Source organism: Phoca vitulina, unplaced genomic scaffold (assembly GCF_004348235.1).
Source record: "Phoca vitulina isolate PV1807 unplaced genomic scaffold, GSC_HSeal_1.0 scaffold38, whole genome shotgun sequence".
Taxonomy (NCBI): Eukaryota; Metazoa; Chordata; class Mammalia; order Carnivora; family Phocidae; genus Phoca; species Phoca vitulina.
The window spans coordinates 350,926-370,875 of record NW_022589741.1 but is presented as its reverse complement, the minus strand read 5'-3'; the positions used below and the strand labels follow the sequence as shown (position 1 = coordinate 370,875).

Here is a 19,950-nt window from a genome sequence, read left to right as displayed (position 1 = left end):
GGGGTGGGGCTCACGGTCCCGGACGGCGGGGTGCGGCGGGGACTGGCGCTCAGGGACCCGGCCGAGATGGAGCGGGGGTGCGGGCGCAGGACCGGGGAGCCCACCGCCCCACAGCCGGGGCGTACCCCCGCGCCCAGCCCGCCCCACGTCCGCGGGCTCCCAGGGGGCGAGGGGCCCGCCGCCCACGCCGCCACCCCGGCCACCACCCCCGGGAAGGATACAGGTCGGCGACAGGCCGGCAGCGCCCGCGGCCCAAGCGGGGGCTGCGGGGGGCTCCGTCGCGGGCGTCCGACACCTCGGGGCCCCGTCCCGAGACCGCGCTCCGGGCTCCAGGCCTCCAGGCCAGCATCCTTCACCTCAGCGCCGCCTCCCCGCCCGCCGCTGTCGCCTCCCTCATGGCAGCCCCGGCCTCCTCCTCTTCCTCCCTCCACTCCGTCTCTCAGGCCTCGCGTCACGGGCGCGGAAGGGTTGGCCACGGCAGCCCCGGTTCCCGTGCAGCAGCGATGGTGGCTGTGGCGGCTGGGGCGGCGACCTTGCCTGGCACTGGCGGAGGGGGCGGCAGCTGCCCCGCCGACGCCGCCGCCATCTTGGCAACCAACGGACGCCGCGTCCTTGGCGACGGAAACCAGGGCGCCGGGGCGGGGCGGGGCTATGCTCCGGGCAGCCAATAGGCGGCGTGAGCGGGTCCCGGCCTCCCGGGAACCGAGTCTGCGCAGCAGCCCCGAGCTGCGTGGCGTGTTAGCGCCTGGCACAGTCCTCCGTCCCCGGTCCTGAGGATCGTGTCCTGGGGGTGTTGAGGGATGGGAGGGCGGCCACGGGATCATTCAGGGTGGGAAGGTGGGGATTGTCGATGGAACCACCGAATCTTGTGGGGTTCGAGCTGGAAGTCTTTGGGGGCAGCAGTCCCTTTCCCCCAGCTTGATGAGGTGGCGATTTCCCTTCCTCTGCATTCTCTCACCGCCGCAGGATGCTGGCCAGTCCTCTGCGGTCTCTTCCTCGCCCTCTCCCTGCTGAAAAGGTCTGCCTTTCAGCACCCCCCGATGGCGCCTGCCCTGCTGCCAGATTCTGGCGACAGCGCATCGCCGCGTCGGGGGCCTGGAAAGAAGTCCAGGTTTAATTTCAGATCTCCGGGAGAGTATGCCCCAACACATCACCATGTCAGATTGCTGCGGGAGGTGTGCCAACCTGAGTGGGTTTCTGAGCCGTTGATGTGATGGCTTTGCAAGTGAAAATTTGAAAAAAAGGCTGGAAATTTTTGTTGGAGCTCAGTAGAAAAGTACATATAAATTCCGACTGTGTTTCAGCCAGGGTTTGTGTGTGTGTGTGTGTGTGTAAAAACTCCCAGATTGGAAGCAGAATGTACAAACCAAATAAAAATCACTCACCCAGCATTGAAATGTCTCTGCCTTTGTGAATTAATTTGTCCATTTTTGGAGTTCAAATAAACTTTTCCAATTGAAACTATTTAAAACAGTTTTTGCAAAGTTGGATGCAGTGATCCAAATTGAAATGTCATCTGGTGACTGAGATTTTAAAGTGCCACAGCAAATCCAGTTTTGATTTAACACGCAAAGCACATAAGTTTCCTTCAGGACAATGCCAAGAAGATAGAATATATAATTTTGGCAAAGAAAGGCTAAATGGACCATTAGCTATCTTGGCAAGTCTTAGACTGGCCTAGCCACAGTGTTGACCTTGATTCTGTTCCCATTGCTATCATCAAAAGTCTGTTTCTCTAGGGCCTATTTGAAAGAGTAAGAAAAGCAGGCTGCAAAGTGAGAAAATTGTAGTTGCTGTTGGGAGTATTTAGGCATGCTTAGACTTCCTCAAAATCTAACTTTCGCTATCTTATTAGTTTGGCATTTTGAAATTCCTAGGCACCTTCTTGCTTTGCATGGACTATTAGCATTAGGAAGCACGGCTTGGTTTCTCAAGTGCCTAGAAATGCTCATTCATATTAATCATTCTTCATTCAAATGTTGCTTTGCAATGATGACCAAGAAGAAAAGAAATTTTAAGCACAGTGCTGTTACTTTTTCTAAATCACAGGATCTGTTTTTTTTTTAAACCTTTAAATTATTTCTTCAAAATATTAATCAGGTTTCCACCTTTATGGAAGTTGTATAGTCCCAGGTTCAAAAAAAAAAGAGGCTTTAAGATTAGATATTTGGATAATAGATAATTTGAGGCAAAATTTATAAACTTTTTCTTTTGACAGGAAAGTCAAGTATGATTCAAGCAACAAAAAAGAATATTACACTAAAGTCTCTGTATTTTGTCAGAAGAGACATCTGTATTGAATATAATGCTTAATTCTTTTGCACTTGAAAACCACAGTATAACATATTATATACATGTTATATAATATTTTTATTTTACAAATATTTTATACATTCTTTTAATATATATAATTCATTCTTTTATTAAGGAAATGTATACTGAGCACCTAGTATATGCCAAAGACTTTCTAGCTGCTGGGGATACAATAGTGAACAAAACTTCAAAAACCCTATGCTCATGAAGTTTGTATTTATTTTTCTTCCCCACGAGAATATATTAGGTAGTGAAAAGCACTATGAGGAAAAATGGAGTAGTGTAGGGGGGTAGAGACTGATATAGTTCTATTCTAGATATGGTGCTTAGGGAAAGCCTCTGATTAAGGGAAATTAGGGCAGAGTCTAAATGAAGAAAGGAGGTTGCCGTTCAGATAGTTGGATGAAGAATATTATAGGCAGAGGGTGCTGTAAGTACAAAAGGCTCTGAGGGCAGAACTATATTTGATGTGTTCATAGACCAGCAAGAAGACACTGTGACTAGAACAGGGTGAGGGAGGGAAGTGTGTTAATACACAAGATTGGAGAAATGCTTTGGGGATGTACCTCAGATTTAGCAGGGACTGATAACGGTTTTCAAGGAATTGATGTAAAATCCAACCTCAAATGAAGAGGAAGCTGTTGGAGAGTTTCGAGCCAGAGCATAATATGATCTAAGTTAACCTTTAGAAAGAATCACTCTAGCTGAGGTAAGGAAGCTTAGACTATAGTTGATAAGACTAGACACGATGAGGCTGGTTTGAATGTTGTTAGAGTAGGTTAGGTGAGAGATTATGGAAGCTGGGAGTAGGTTGGTGGTAATTGAGGTGGTAAGAAGTGTTCAGAATTTTATTTATTTTTAAAGATTTTATTTTTATTTGAGAGAGAGAAAGAGAGCATAAGTGGGGTAGGGGCAGAGGGAGAAGCAGGGCCCCCACTGAGCCAGGAGCCTATGCGGGACTCCATCCCAGGACCCTGGAATCATGGTCTGAGCCAAAGGCAGTCGCTTAACCAACTGAGCCACCCAGGTGTCCCAGAAGTGTTCAGAATTTTAAACCTTGAGCCAGTAAGAGGTATTGATGAATGGTTGGGGCAAGTGGGTAAAATGGTTGTGTTTCAAGTGAGTGAAAAAAGAATCAAATGTGACTCTATGATTTAGGGCTGGACCAATTGGATGAAAAGTATTGCCATTTACTAAAATGGGGAGGAACAGGTTGAAGGTGGAAGGAATAAGATTTGGGCTTCGGACATGATCTAAGGAGGAGATGCCTAGTAGACACCCAACTTCATTAACAAAGCTCATAAACTGTTAATGATGTTCTGTTTACAAAAGAAACTAATAATAACCCCTTTATGGTTACAAAGCATGTCCACATAACTTATCTAATTTGAGTACTGTAATAACCTTGTGAGTTATGCAAAGCAGCTGTGAGGGACAATTTCCTGAGCTTTCACTTTCTTCTTGGCTGAGGCTATTTTTTTTCCATCTTCTGCTGAAGTATTTTCTTGCTCCAGTAAGAATTTCCTGGATTTGTTTCTGGGAAAGCTATGAAAGAACAAAGAATTTTAACATCTGGCTGATTTAAAATTACTGAAGTTCTGCCATATTCATTAAGTTTTGTAAGACTTCAACCAGAAATTAAAGATAAGTGCTAATCTACTCTTAATACAGATTATAAGGGTCATCGATAATGTCAGCAATGTTAGACTGCATTATAGATCAAGTCAAATAATAGTAATAATAGTGACCCCTAACATTTGAGTGCCTGCTTTCTCCGAGGCACTGTGCTGAGTGCTTATGTATATTAAATCATTGAATCCACAGCATAATCCTCATTCTACAGAGGAAGTAGTTAAGCTATAGCGATACTGGATAACTTTGCTCAAGATTCCAGAGTGAAGGCGGGGTGGAATCAAGATTCGAGTTGGTCTCAGAGCCGATGCCAGCAGCCGCCTCATGCTGCCTGCTGGAGAGGCTCGAAGTGAGAGGAGAGTGTTTGGGTTTAATAGTGGGTGGCGAGGAAGCACAGTCAGAGAATACTTAACTGTTTGAAGGTATTAATTCATTAATCAGCATTTCAGTGCCTGCTGTGCCCCAGTCAGCATGATTAGCCCCAGAAACACTATGGTAGTTCTCGGGCCGGGAAAAGGGAGTGGAGAACGTAATACCTGGAACAGGAAGCCAGACTCAGGAAACGTTTGGATCCTTTTATTTTATTTAATTTTAGTATAGTGAATATTTAGGCATGTTTATATAATGAAGAGAAGGAAGTGTGTAAGGGGTTATTTGGAGACTCATTATAGACATTGATCTATCAGCTCTTAGAGAGTGGTAGTTTTCAATAATAATAGTTACCTGACATTCAGAATTTTTGAAGTTTTAGTAACATAGATGTTACATACAAATCAGAGTCCTAGAAATTTGGCATTTATGTGATTAATATGACCATCCCTGAAAGCTAAATTCAGGGGGAAGCTTACTTTTTACTGAATTAGCTGTCCTGGATATCCACATTGATTAGATTTCTGCTTAGCGTTTTGTAAAAACAATTTTAATATAACCTTCTTTCTACTCCATCATTCATGTCTACTTCCTTACTATTTTTATGCAAACTGGTTTACAATTATTGAGGGATATTTTATCAAAGGTGTTTTTTCCAAGGCCCCCAAAAATCCAACTCATAAACATTAGGTGGGCTTATAAATTCATGCTTTATCTATTTACTTATTTATCTAGCTATTGCCTATATTCTAACAGCAGGCGTGTAGCCATAAAAAAAAGGTTTGTATAACTTAAAAATGACAGGATCTCTATGGGCTACCTTGTTTTTCATATGAAGGGTGTTGTTTCAAACGAGGGCATGGAAACCAGTAAGTATTGGCTTCTGTTTTTGTTGAACACCTTCCAGAAGCTTTCAACTGAAGACTCTATGCACTGTAGTTCTTTCAACAGAGAGCTGACTGATATTTGAAGAAGTTTTTCATTTCTCCAAGAAGAATATAATGTATCTTCCTCAAGCTTCACTTTTATTCTTAAATACAGTTATTTTTATTTGTGGAGAAGTTATACAAGGTAACTGTGTACATCATTCTAAGGTAAGAATTTCAGCAATATTATTTTAGCTAGGAAGTATGGGTATATTGTTTTCAAGATACATATTAAAAGTTTGAAAAGATTAATTGTAGTACCCAATGTAATTATGGAAAGATTAAAGTGTTTATTTAGAATGCTGAGACTCTGCTTAAATGATATTATTTTTAAACTTAGGAAACCATAACTTGAGGATTGTCACTTAACACATTTCTAATGAAAAAAATTTTAAAGAAATTACAGGCCTAGGTTAAAAACTAGCCAGCAACTTTCGGGTTAACTTTGATAATGAAATATCTGATAGGTAATAAGAAAAAATTCACTTGCTGTTTAAAAAAATGAGTATTCTATAAGTGTTTATATTTCAAATACAGTCTTGTGAGTGGTTACCTAGGAAATTAGAAACTTTTATTTAAAACAATGTCAGTGTGACAGCTAATAAAGTATATGCAGTACTCTAAGCAGATGGGGATTTGAATCTGTACATATTCAAATATTGGTTTATAATTTTAAAATATTTTACAATATATTTACCATGGTATCAATACAAATTCAAAGTTCCAAGGTTGAATAAAGAATAAATTTTAGGAGAGCCACACAAATATTAATAATACAATTCTCTAAAATACTAAAAATTTAAAAACTTTATTTATTTAGAGCTGAAAAAATATGGTTGTCACCTAGGTTTTTGAAAACATCAGTATGCCAATTATTACAGGAGGAGAGGGGAAAGAGCAAGAAGTTAAAAATAGGTCAATGTAACAAAATGCCAAGGTCTTTTGGGGGCAAATATCTTTTATAATATGATTAGCTCTTTACCTTTCTCTCAATATCCAGGTCAAAGGGAGGTAAAGCTTGTTACTATTTTCTTTTAATAACATTTATTTAAATCTATGTGACTTCTACCAAAGAATGTTTTTATATCGGAAAACCAGTATTTACCAACAGAAATCAATACATTTGGAACGGCAGCTGTAGTTGGCTTTCCAAGATGACATCTGTTGTTGATTTTGCAAAATTCGTGCTTTTTTACTACTGTCACTGATATCTTTCAAACCAATGAGTACTTGACCTTTCAAATCTGTGAATAGCTTAGTTTCTACAAAAGCAACAAGCCTTCCACACATACCCCCGCCCTCCCGCCCCCAATTCCTAATAGGTTGCTGGCAGAAAGCCCATTTGGCATAGAAGTGTAGATATCTCAGGGAACCTTCCTAGTCCTGGTCAAGGAACTTCAGACTGCCAGATAGATGCTTGGAGGAAGGAAGGCTGGGCGCTGGATCAGACACCGAACGGGCCAAAGTTCAAGGTCAAGGCCACGGAGCCATGTAATGGAAAGTAGACCCTAAATATATCCCTTAGGAATTGGAGAAGAAGAAGGCAGAGCAAAAATATTGAATTAACATATACTTTTTATTCTTACCTAAAACTTACCCATAAGGTTTACTTGTGGAAGTTTAACTAACCAGTTCATTGTTTTCTTTTTTCTAACGATCATCCTTGTGTATGTCCTGAAATTTCATCTTTTCCATGCACTCTTCTTATTTATTATGTATTATGTATAGAACATACCTCATATATTGTTTTCTTATTTCTATTTTTTAATGTAAAGGATTCTCCAGCAGTTAATGTTGTAGAAGACGTATCTAATGCAAAAGATGAGAGTAAAAGTAATGATACTGTTTATAAGGAAGACTGTGAGGAGTCATGTGATGGTAAAATTAAAATTACACGAGAAGAAAAACATTTTATGTGTAGTAAGTATTAAAAATGACCACAATTATAAGGGTATATGATTTATTATTTCTAGGGTATACATAGAAGGAAATAGGCCTTAGCTTTGTTTCGGTCATTTTTTAAAAATTTAAATTCAATTAGCATCATTAGTTTCAGATGTAGTGTTCAATAATTCATCAGTTTCAAGTAGCACCCAGTGCTCATCACATCACATGCCCTCCTTGATGTGTTTGGGTCATTTTATATGTATCTTGATCATCCTAGGCCAGAAGTTTTCTGTGTTTGGCACATGGTAGGTGCTTAGTAAATATTTGGTGAGTGAATGAATGAATCCTTCTTATACACAGCCCTGTGGCATCCGCTGCCCACAGAGGGCAGAGGGCGCTGAGAGCTGTGTTTTATCAATCCACCAACGGCTATTTTTGATCTTCCCTCTGAGCCCCTAGGAAATTGCACCTTAGTTTTGAGGGGGGAGTCCATTAATACTGAATAGCTGCTACAGCAAGTATAATACAAATTCATAGCCAGTTTATGTAGCAAAGCATAAAAACAAATGTTCAAAGTCTTGATTTTTGTTTAAAACTATTCAGTAACAGTGCAGGAATTTTCATGGTCTATTACATGCACATGGTCGGCAAGATAAAGAAGGGGGATCGGAGAGGGAGGGGGTGATGCTCTAGTCTAGCTCTTACAGGGTGGACATCCTAGGACAAATTACGTGCTTAATTCTATGTGCAACACGAGCACCTCTGGTTTCCCAAGCTGGTGAGTGCCCTGTGGGTACTGTCCCTTAAGACAGATGTCTAAATCCAGGAAGAATCTAACAGAAAGCGAGAGACTGAAAGTGAAAAAGAGGGATGAAGCTGGGTGGGGTCGGTTTTAAGATATCAAGGATTATTAATGTGATTCTGCTGTGAGAGTGAAAATTAGAAATAACCTTTTGAAGAATACTGTGTGCAATACTATGTAGATGCTTTCGTTATAAAGGACATCATCACTATAATTGGTCTGGGAAATACAACATAGTGTATGATTAGTTCCTGATTTGAGGGTTGTGTCGTAGAGAATGTCTTGGGTATAAGAAGTACAGACTGAAATATCCAGGGACACCACGGAAGCCTGCTCTCCGACGATTTGGGTTATCTGTATTGCTCTGGCAACGCTTCTAAGAATACAATTGCTTTAAAATAAAAAAAATTTTTTTCAAAGAAAAACATATAGTAAAAGTTCAATCAGAAACCAACCAACCAAAACTTTGACTAAGACTTATTGTGTATATGTGTGTTTGCTATTTGCTTATATAAAAATATACAGCAGTAATAGAACAAACTAAGAGAAACATTTATTTTGAAAATTAACTTCCATGATATGGATTATTGCCTTTTACTTTCTTATATGGTAAGAATTGAGGACTTCTGGACCTCCTGCTTTTGTATCTCTCATCTTATGAAGTCAGAATTAATATTCAGAATGTTGTGTCTCTGTTACATGAGATTAAATTATTTGGGGGTCATCTAAACTATTGGAAAGCATAGTTTCATTAAGAAGTGTTAAGACAGTTATTTTCTTGGTTAAACAAAAATTATACTAACTGGAGTATTTAGATAGATTGAGATATTATTGTGTCTACATATTTATCCAAAATCATGTAAAATTCATGATTTTTCACTCTATTTTCTCTAACAATCTAATATTTAGCCAACACTTTTTATTATGATTTAAGGAAATTTGCAAAATTCTATTGTTTCCTACACCCGAAGTACCAAAAAGCTGCTAAGAAATATGATGGACGAGCAACAAACTCCCGTGGATTATTTATCCAGTCAGGTACGGCTCTGTTCTCTGGCGTTGTTACCGCACATATTCATCGATATGGTTGGAGGTGCAGCTGTTTCATTTTGCAATGCGGCCACGTCCAGGCGTGTGTTTAGGGCCTGCTCTGTTAGGGGCATCATAGCAAACCTCAGGCAGACACAAAGCTGCTTGGAGCTGGTGCTGGTGAGGTGGTGGGTGTACGGGGACAACTGACTGAAAGACGCAGGCCCTAAGTGGCGCCCACCGGGAGCCCCGCAGTGTGTGAGGGGGAGCTGGAAGGGACAGGTTGGGGGCCTGCAAGGCTGCTCGCTGCCCAGGGGGGCAGGTGGGAGCCACACCTGGAAGGAGTCTGTGCTGTTCCTTTGCAGCCTTGCTGTAGGGGTGAGGGGCGCAGTGCGGGGCGGGGCAGTGGGCATTATTACATACTGCAGAGCTGGGTTTGTAAGAAGCTCGGGGATGCCAGCTACAGAATTCAGGGGAAGGGGTTTTGTTCGAATATAAAGTGCTTAAAGGTGCGCCTGTGTGTTCAGGTTAACGAGCTCATGAACCGGGTTCTCCTTCTGACCACAGAAGTTTTCAGAAAGCACCTGGATCCTTTTCCCCACAGGCCGGTTCAGTCACATGGTGAGAACTTTGCTATTTCGGACTTTTCGTACTTGTCTTTAATTGCTTCAGATTTTCCCGGACAACTTGGTGCCTTTAGGGGTTTTGTTTATAAAATAGAGCTCGCTCTTATCTAATGGACTGGAGGAGTCCTACCTGCCACTGGGCAGACTTCAACCCGGACAAGTGTGCTTTCCCAAGTCAGGAAGGTTTTCGAGCATCTGAAGGCCATACTATACCAAATGTACATCCTGGATTTGTTGGAAACCGCACGGTTTTATGTACATCCTTTCTGGGCTGACCTACATTTTATTCATGATTAATTTTCAGTTAGAAGAAAAGAAGGTTTCAGAGTTCTTTCCACCTGTGGAGTACTTTTGATATGTTCTAAATATTTCAAATTGGAACATAAAATTTGAAAAGAAAAACTTAAGACAGAAATAAAGTGGAATTTAGAGCTTTTTGTATAAAAATACAGTGTAGTAATTCCCAGAGGCCTGGGTTTCTAAGGAAAATACCGTATCATATCTTACAAATGTGAATGAATACCAAAGAGTTCCAAGTAAATAAATATGATTGAGGGCCTAGGGTATGATCTTTCTTCCTTACGAAGGGAAGGAAATAAACAATTACTGAGAATCTCCTAAGTGTCAGGTGTAAGACAGGCACTTGCATATGTTATTTTATTTTATATTATTTTATTGTACCTCGTGTAGTTAGGAGCGTGGGCGCTGAGGCCGGACCGCCCGCCTTCCACTAACTCATGCAATTTCCTTATCGGCTGACTGATGATGCACTTACCTCCTACAGTTGTTGCAAGGATTATATGACCAAGTGCGCGAAAAGCTCTTCAAATAGTGCCTGATGCACAGTAAGACAATATAAGGCTGTGCTGTGATGATGATCATCATCAGAGGAGGAATATGCAGCCCAGAAAAATCTAAAGAATGTGCGCACATTTATTTGGATGGTGATAGCGAAGCGTGTATTCCAACCCAGATCGGTCCTTTATTGTGAACTCTTATCATATCTACTTGCGTCCAAGGTTCTAGAAGAATGTCTCTTAGCAATTCAGAACAAAGGCAACAAACCCATTATCTTCTGGAGAAAAAGGGGGAAACAAATAATCTTTAATGGATAATTTTTTGTAGACATTTTCTGCATATGTGTGCTTTATATAATGCCTCACTATGTAATCACCAGAATAACACTATAAAGTAGACAGCATTGTTACAACGATAGAAGAAGAAAAGTGGTTGAGTAACCTAGCTAAGTGTTCTCGGCCGCTAAGGAGTAGGGCTAGGACTAGGACTCTAACACAGGCTTCTGGTTCTGGAGTCAAAGGCTTGCATGTGTTTGTTTCTCTGGGTAATTAACAATGTAAGGGTTGCATTTATTTTATTACATTTATAAAAGATAACACAAAGTGTCTTAGAATAAAATGTAATATCCATATCCAAATAATATGCTTACCATCCCCTGGGAAGTGGGGTGCTCTGGAGAAGGTGATCACAGGATGCCACAGTTCTAACTCCCGGCCGCAGAACAGGCTCTGGCCTCAAGCATAATTTCTTTTTGGTGAAGAAAGTGATTTTCCCGTCCTCTCCCTTTGGCTCTTGTAACGGTGCTTCCCGACTAGTCTCTGAAGTTTCCAGTAGTCAAGGATGTGTCACCTGTCGTTAATCTACTTATTCATTTGGGTTTCTCCTTCCCATTCATATAGATTTCCTTTACACATTATGCCCCCCAAATAAGCCTAGATTCAGGAAAGAGCATTATTTATTGGGTGAGAGAATGCATAATTATAAAATATATTAAATAAATGTGGATCCCAAATGGAACATTTAAGCAGTATGGAGTACTAATCACTAACAGTGATGTTATTAGTAAAGGTTTATTGCAACATGAATTCCTTAATCCCATTTCTTGTGTGTATTTTCTCCTGATTTCTAAAATAGAGATCATTTTTCTTCATTTCTAAGAAGTTAAAATCATCATATTGTTAATGGAAATTATAATTTCAGAGAGCACTGTCAGATCTCTACAGTAAAATGATTAGGGCTTAAATGTGCACTTGAAAATATCCTAACTAACTGGTTTTACTTTTCTAGGTTCAGATTGTACTGATATTAAAGATACCATTGGGTCTGTCACCAGAACTCCAAGTGGTTTATATATAATCTACCCGGAAGGATCTAGTTACCCGTTTGAGGTAAAGTTTTCCCTTATCATATGAAACAGGATAAGCAGCCAATCTACTTAATTAATATTAAAAATTCAATTGTTTTAATATTTTTTTCTTGAAATTTTTAATATAAATGGGTAGAAGTTCCAGTTTCAAAATTTTGGTTTCCTGAAATTCTTTGCCCAAACCACGAACCTGTAAAACAGCTTGAGAGTCTTTCACTTTTCCATTTGAGGTTTCATGTTTATACTCTTTGAAGTAAATCCATTTGGTGTAAGAGCTTATATTATCTTTACAGTAGGCAGAAATATGCATATAAATGCTTGCTTTAATTATCTTGTGGATATTAGAAAGTAGTGGGGTGCTCTGCCTTGGAACTTGCTAAAGAAACTTTGATTTCCCTTCCCATACATGAAGGTGACAGATAGTTTTATGTGATTATATAAGAAATTAATAATTACAAAAAACCTTTCACTAAAGTGTGAGACAGATTGAGAAAACCTTTTTTAAAATTAAAATCATTTTTAAATTGAATAAGATAAATTACCCTCATGTCTATCTTTAGTAGTCCTATGCTATGATTTCTGGAAGAAATTTCTATCAGAAATTACTGTTATTGACAGGATATATATAATATCGTATTATAATATTAACCTAGTAATATTACATATACAATAACATACAAATTATTTATATATAATTTTTTCTGTTCACTCTTTTGTGCGTAAGAAAGTTTATGATGTCACTATCACATCTTATTGATAATCTCATTACACAATAACATAATTTTTCTCCTGAGTAGATACTACCAGTTTCTCATCCCGAAGTTATTATTTATTTATTTCTAACATTATTTTCTCATCTATTGACAAGATGTCCAAAAATTGGGGTTTAGATGGGAAATAATTTTAAAATTACCTAACTTGCTTCACCTACAGATTCAGAAATGAGCCTGAACATACGAGGAGAGGGAGGGCTTCTGATTTTGTCAAGAGTGGGATGCATAATTACCTTCTCAAGCCATGGGGAGGTGTTTAGGACCTAACTTCCTCCAGGCTGCCTTTCTCCGTGTGCAGGGAGTTTCGGATGGGGACGCTTGCTTGGATTTTCTCCCCATGTCGCTTCCCTGGGTCCCTCCAGCTGTCCTCTTAGGGGCATTCAGAGGTGCAGCTAGGGACACGGGCCCAGGCGGGCACAGATCACACCGTTCTGTCTGCCAGAGCCCAGTCTGAACACAGGCCTTTCAGGCTTTTGGAGAAAAGAGTAATTGAAGACAGGTACACGGGCATATTTAATGAACACTTTAAAAAATCAGTGTTTTCATTCAAAGGAAAAGTGAATTTGCAGACACCCATGCTGCTACGTCAGTCGGCAGCACTACCTCAACTGAAAAATATCCACGGAGTTGAGGATACGAGGATAGAACACTTACGTATGTAGACGGATTACTGACACGGAGCTGCAATTAGCTTAGCTGCAGGTTTGTCTTAAACAGCATTATTTCTAGAGATTTACATTTGAATGTATGAATAGCATACAACTGCGTTGAAACTCAGTGGAACTGTCTTCGCTTTCTCTGGGCTTAAGGGTGAAGCATGAGCTTTAGGTCAACGAATGAAAGTGATAGTATATGATTTTTATCTTTTCTGGGTCTGTCTTAGGTAATGTGTGACATGGATTACCGAGGAGGCGGATGGACCGTGATACAGAAGAGGGTTGACGGGGTCATTGATTTCCAAAGGCTGTGGTGTGATTATCTGGACGGATTTGGCGACCTTTTAGGTCAAATCTTATTTCTCCTCTTTTTTTCTTCTTTTTGGCATGACACCTATGGACTGTTTCTCTGTAGGTCACATCACAAGCAAAAACAGCAAATCCTCTCTCAAATTACTTTCTCTTCATTTGTATTACTTAGAACGAGTGGGTCTTGGGTTGGGATCTGGAAATCCTTATCTTTAGATACGTGTTGAAATGGGGTTGAGTGAAAGTTCTAACCTGGGTAATTATTAAGCATTTACTGTGTAACCAGCAGAATTCTGGTAGATGCTCAACAACTATTTGTAGAATGAAACACTGAATGGGAGGGCAGGGTTGTCACGAACCTTGAAACGCTTGGCGTGTGTGGTTTGTCTCCGCGAATGGAGAACTGAGGTGCACAGCGGTACCAATTCAAATCACGTGACCTGGGAGTAGTATTTTATAAAAATTTGTGAAATCTGTTCACATAATAGCCGCATGACAGCATTACCTTTGCCAGCAAATAGGAATGCCAGTATTTCTGACCACTGCAGAATTTGAACTTTGTTGGAAGTTTTGCAGGCGATTTTGATCATTTTCATGCTGTTATTTTAAGTTACTGTTGTTTTAATTTAAAAGCTTTAACATCCCGTGATAACATCGTCCAAGGATTTAGTAAGCAGGGGTGTTAGTTCTCCTGCTACAATCCCGCCTGCACGCTAATGATTTTAGAAAGCACGGGACATGTAACGAAGTGTTACGAAGGCGGCTGGACAGATGCCCTGTCATGGAGCATGGTTAATATAGTGTACTTTCCCAGCATTACCTCTAATTTTCTGGCAAGTGCTATCTCCTGATTTCAGCAGTCATAGATCTACAGGCTCTGAATTGTCATCCTTCTCCCTTGATGCTTACTTCTACGGGGAAATTATCTGAGTTTTGAGACAAAGCTCTTCAGGCAGGTATATTTCATGTGAACAGACTGTACTTGGTATAGTTTAAAAAATAAACTTGGGATTAAGGAAAATATATTGTTAGTTCAAATTAGGGGCTGGGGAGAGGGGCAAGATGGCGAAGACACTTATAATGGAGTGTCATAGACTGGAGACACCAAGTGGACCCCCTTCCTTCCTGTCTTTTCTTCGGGGTAATTTCCACTTCCACGTGGGCGTGCAGTTAGAGTGCCCCCGTCAGCCCTGAGGGGAACGTGGTGCCCTAGCTAGAGTTTCAACCACGTGAATGCTGTCACTCTGTCCCCCAACTCTCCAACTCTCAGAAGTTTGTTTCCACTAGCCCCGTCCTTCCCTCCGTCATCTCAGGATTCAGCTGGGGGCATGTATGTTAGAGCAGAGGCCGTGCCAAGGTGGGCAGGGGGAGGCCCGAAGCCGCAGTAGAACATGCAAAGAGCATGCAGTCCCAACACTGTTTCCTAATTCATCCTGGAATTCATTTTCATTCATCACATGACATGACATGTTTATTTGTAGGTAGCTGACACACTGCATTCTAACGAAGAAATGCTTGTTCACAGGGCATCATTCTGAAAGACAAAAAAAAATAATTTCAACTGAACATTTTCAGGAAATGTTTCTTTAGGAGCTGCTGATTTGGAGGTTAAAACTCTTAACGTTTATGAGCACACATCATTTTGTTACCTGCCATTATATTTCAACAGCTTCTTTGTTGACATACCTTGAGGTAAATCTTGAAATTTTAGTTAGTCGTTAAATGAATTTTTGAATTTATTTTGGTGAGAGTAAAAATAAAACAGTCTAGTTGCCCCAGTCTGGTGACGTAGAAGGGGGAAGATTACATGTGTGTGTGTGTGGGTGTGTGTATACGTACATAAACATGCTTATATACATATACACGTGTATGTATGTATGTACACACACATACATACACAAATACGTATGTATCCATATACAAGCAATACATATGTATATATTTTGTAAATTAGGCAAACACTGATAATTTGAGTGAGGGCTATCTAGTCTCTCAAATAATTTATGTGAGCCATTTCAGTGTTAAAAACTAAACACCACCAAACACTCAATAATAAAGGGGGTTATTCTAAGTTGTATTAAAATATGTTAAAAAACTTTTTTTTTAACAGGTGAATTTTGGCTAGGACTAAAAAAGATTTTTTATATAGTAAATCAGAAAAATACCAGTTTTATGCTGTATATTGCATTGGAATCTGAAGATGACACATTTGCTTATGCATCATATGATAACTTTTGGCTAGAAGATGAAACAAGATTTTTTAAGATGCACTTAGGACGGTATTCAGGAAATGCTGGTAAGTTTTTTATTCCCCAAATTATGCAGGATATATTTAAATATATAGCTGACTCAATATTAGGTGAAGATAAAGTAATGCGTTTCTCTTGCTCTAGGACACATAACTGATAACGAATAGATTAGCAATGAGAACACTGAGTTTTGAAGCCCTGCTATGATCATTAACAATCTCGTGATTTTGAAGAGCTTATATTCTTTAAAACTATTTTCCATGTGTAATTGCAATTGACTCTTTAGAAGGAGAGTCTATGGGGCAGGCTGGGAAGGAATTGCTGACATTCTCATGTTATGAGAGGTTGGCATTTAGAAATTGTAGAATGTTAGAGCTGATCTCTGTTCTCACTTTCCAGCTGAAGGAACCTAAGATTAAGGGACTTGCCCACAAGTCCCAGCTCACCACACATGAGCCAGGGCAAGGAGCCAGGTTGATAGAACAGCTAGTTAAGTGGGTATTTTTTTTCACTATACCTTGATTCATCTACTCATTTCCAAATAAATGTAATTTTTAAGAAATTCAAAATACATCATGTTAAATTTATAATTTGATGCTGAAAAATCTTAAATCATGGCACTTGTTTGTTGTGTATATTTACGAGTGAGATATGTTCCCAGTTCTTTAACTGAGTACAATATAGAGGGAGGATAAAGAAAACCAAAACTTGGAATATTGAATACTGACAGAGCTTTGGGCGTTTAAGAGAGGGAGAGAAGGATCCCAACTGATTGCAACTAGAAAATCTTCACGGAAGGGTAGTTTCTAACAAGCAGTTAATGTTAGATTTAATGTGGGAAGGTTTTTTGAAAGTATATACTCTGCAGAGCCGGATTCAGTCAGTTTGGGCCCAGCTACTTCTATCCAAAGATGGAGATGTCAGCATCCTCATAGTTGAGAACCACTAATCTGTACTTGGAGGAAGGGACAGGCCTCTGGCCAATGAATATTGGCAAAGAGAACAGCTTGAGCCAAGACACAGCGGGAGGAAAATGGCTGAGCATGAAGAGGTGTCGGGTATGGTTGGAGTCCCTGATGCCCGAGGGGGTTTAGCCTTGGGATATTAGGTGAAGGTCTGAAATTCCAATCTTGATGTATAGGGAAAATTTTAAAGAGTTACAATATGTGATTTTTAATGCTGCATCTATAAAAGTGGAAAGAACTATCTCAATATGGAACATATTATGTTAGGAAATGTTTGTGTGGGTTTCTCTCTTGGAGTAGGATCTAGAGGATACGATTTATAATGGTGCAAGTGTTTTCACCACAGAGCCCTCAGACTCTGCCCTCAGAAAATACTCTGCATTTTCCCAGTAAGGTTAAGTAACTTTCAACAGATGATCACATAATACAATCAAGATAAAGAAACGTTGTCAGTAGAACATAAAGATAGAAACATAGATAAAACCAGGGGGTTAAGTGTGATCAGGTGCATGGTAGAGGTGAGCTGCAAATTTGATTTTGACCTCAGAGCAAAAATAGAAATATGAAATTTGAACTTTTGAACAACACAGTTGTTCCATGAGGACAAATATTCTTGATTCTAAAACTTGAGAGAGCTTTATTTGGGTTCTCAGAGAAAACAGTGCCGTGTTCTAAGTACACTCTCACAGGAAACATGGCAGTGAGTTTTACTGGGCTAGGTCTTAAAAATAGACTTATGCATTATATTATATTATAGTATTATTTTTTAAGGATTTTATTTGTAAGTCATCTCTACACCCAACGTGGGACTTGAAGCTACAACTCCGAGATCAAGAGTTGCACGCTCCACCGACTGAGCCAGCCAGACGCCCCCTATGCACTATATTTTAAGAATTATTTATTAAATATAACCCAGGGAGGAGCCCATATAACATATACCCGTTCTGGTGGTTGGTCTTTGTCCAGAGAAACTATCTGTGGAGGAATCATATGATTTAGGCAATGTTCCTTAAGTGTTGTCTCTCATCCGAACTTCTGTGTGGGTGCTGACAATTATCTTCTCCCTGCAAATCCCTGCAATGTGGGCATTTTGTTTCCTGTGAAGTGTAGGGTAAGAGGCTTTAATAACAAGCAGAGCTGGGGTATAGGATGGGTCACTACCACTTGGGAAATTCTCCAGGCTCCTCAAAGACCCAAACATTCGGAACATAATGAAACAAATGTGGGCTTTGGATTCCTTAAAGATTTCGCATAACTTCACTTTAAGTCAGTGTTTCAAACAGATTAGCAAAGTTTTTTTTTTTTTTTAGAGATGTATTTATTTATTTTAGAGAGACTGAGAGAGAGAGTGTGCGCGTGCGTGTGTGTGTGGGGGGGTGGGAGGTGGGGAGGTGCAGAGAGAGAATCTCCAGCAGACTCCCCACTGAGTGCGGAGCCCAATGCAGGGCTCGATCTCATGACCCCGAGATCAGGACCTGAGTGAAACCAAGAGTCAGACGCTCAACGGACTGCACCAGCCAGCGCCCCAGATTAGCGAAGTTTACCTGTAGGGTGATCTCATGTAAGGGACTAATTAGAACCTTCTGTTTATACAGTTTTAGTAAAACAGGGCATGGCTTCTGCCCCTGCTACTTACTTACATGGGCTCCTCGGCCAAGATGCTCACTCTGAGGTTTTGGTGACTATCAGGGATGCCATACATGAACATCAGCCATTTAAAAATGGTTTTCCTTCAACTCCTCTCCATGTGTTGTGTGGGGAGCCATGAAGAAAAGGCGCACCTCGGTAGTGTAGCTGATGGCATGCTGGAAGCAACTGGGTATTTTATACCAACTTCGTGACCCCTAAATAAAACCCAACAACTTGTGCATTTACAGATGGAAGCATCTGAAAGGTGGCAGCAATCTTTCCAGCCAAGCGATGGAGAATGGTAGTGGCATGAACACTTATTCTGTACTCTGTATTATTATTACATAGAAATTCTTCTTTTCCCTAAATTACCAAGTACCATATTACCCTTCCCCAAAGTATGACAGGTTTGTACAGCATCATTTTTGGCCTAAATTATCTGATTCTGTCTACACAGCCAAACTTCCATTTGGATTGTAATTTTACATCAAATATCCGCTTAACGATGCCTATCATGCTGAGGAATTCATTTCCAGGTTCTGCTATATTGCAATCTGGAGGAGAGATTTTAATACGATACCTAGTAGAAAATAACCGAAACCTTAGCTCTAGATGTGAAGCTTTATAACAACAGTTTTGGCAAAGGTCAATTAAATTTACAAAAAGTGCCTTTAAATGTACCCATGTAAAAAAAATCTGTTTTACCCAGGTGATGCTTTCCGGGGCTTCAGAAAAGAAGAAAACCAAAACGCAATGCCTTTCAGCACATCGGATGTGGATAATGATGGGTGTCGCCCCGCATGCCTAGTCCAGGGTCAGTCCGTGAAAAGCTGTAGTCACCTGAGTAACAACACCGGCTGGTGGTTCAGCCAGTGTGGTCTAGCGAACCTAAACGGCATTCATCATTTCCCTGGAAAATTGCTTGCAACTGGAATCCAATGGGGCACATGGACCAAAAACAACGCACCTGTCAGGATTAAATCTGTTTCAATGAAGATTAGAAGAATTTACAATCCATATTTTAAGTAATCTCCTTTTAAATTGTAGTGTGCGTTCCACAGTTATTTTTGATAATATAGAAGGGATTTTACATGGTTTCCCCTTTTACTGTTTCAAACAATTTAGCCAAAATTTAACTATAGATGACATCTAGGTGTTAAGGGTTTAATTAGAAATCTTTACTTTTGTAGAGTTTTATAAAACATGGCTCAATGTATGCTTTTACTGCTAAGCACATTAACAATAATGTAATAAAATTTGTTGTAAGTAAATTGCACGTTGTCTTCCTGGAGTCTGTTGTCCTTTCAAAGAATTGTCCCTTCTCTTCAAAGAACATGTATTATAGTAGATTGTTAGGAAAATTGAAGGGAACATTATACTTATTTCCATATTCATTAGAAATGGTCAACTCTATAATATACAGATAATTTCTATTGAAGACCATTACAAGGAATAACTGTGCAGATTAATACACACATGGTTTAAATACTTTACTATTTCCAGGTGATTCCACAATATTTTACAGGTAATAAGAGTTTGCTGCACAAAGAAAGTCCTTTTTTCCACATTTTATTCTGGTTAGTAATTTTATTCTTGTTTGTAATAAATGTACTGTACATTT

At 39.9% G+C, this 19,950-nt stretch overlaps 2 protein-coding genes across 2 annotated transcripts in view; one reads left to right on the top strand and one right to left on the bottom strand.

Moving 5' to 3' along the window:
- The window catches only part of LOC116646841 (centrosomal protein of 126 kDa-like), a 6,577-nt gene extending 5,984 nt beyond the window's left edge, over positions 1–593 (bottom strand). The window contains exon 1 of the mRNA XM_032427764.1: positions 222–593. Coding sequence (XP_032283655.1) covers positions 222–349 — 128 coding nt within the window. The 5' untranslated portion in view covers positions 350–593. The remainder of the gene's footprint in view (positions 1–221) is intronic.
- Positions 594–4,386: 3,793 nt separating this feature from the next.
- ANGPTL5 (angiopoietin like 5) lies at positions 4,387–19,515 on the top strand. Its single transcript, XM_032427998.1, has 8 exons — positions 4,387–5,408; positions 7,016–7,160; positions 8,864–8,967; positions 9,486–9,579; positions 11,670–11,770; positions 13,405–13,525; positions 15,597–15,782; positions 19,039–19,515. Exons 1-8 carry the CDS (start codon positions 5,316–5,318, stop codon positions 19,356–19,358), a joined length of 1,164 nt encoding a protein of 387 aa, XP_032283889.1. The 5' UTR covers positions 4,387–5,315; the 3' UTR covers positions 19,359–19,515.
- The last annotated feature ends 435 nt before the right edge of the window (positions 19,516–19,950 follow it).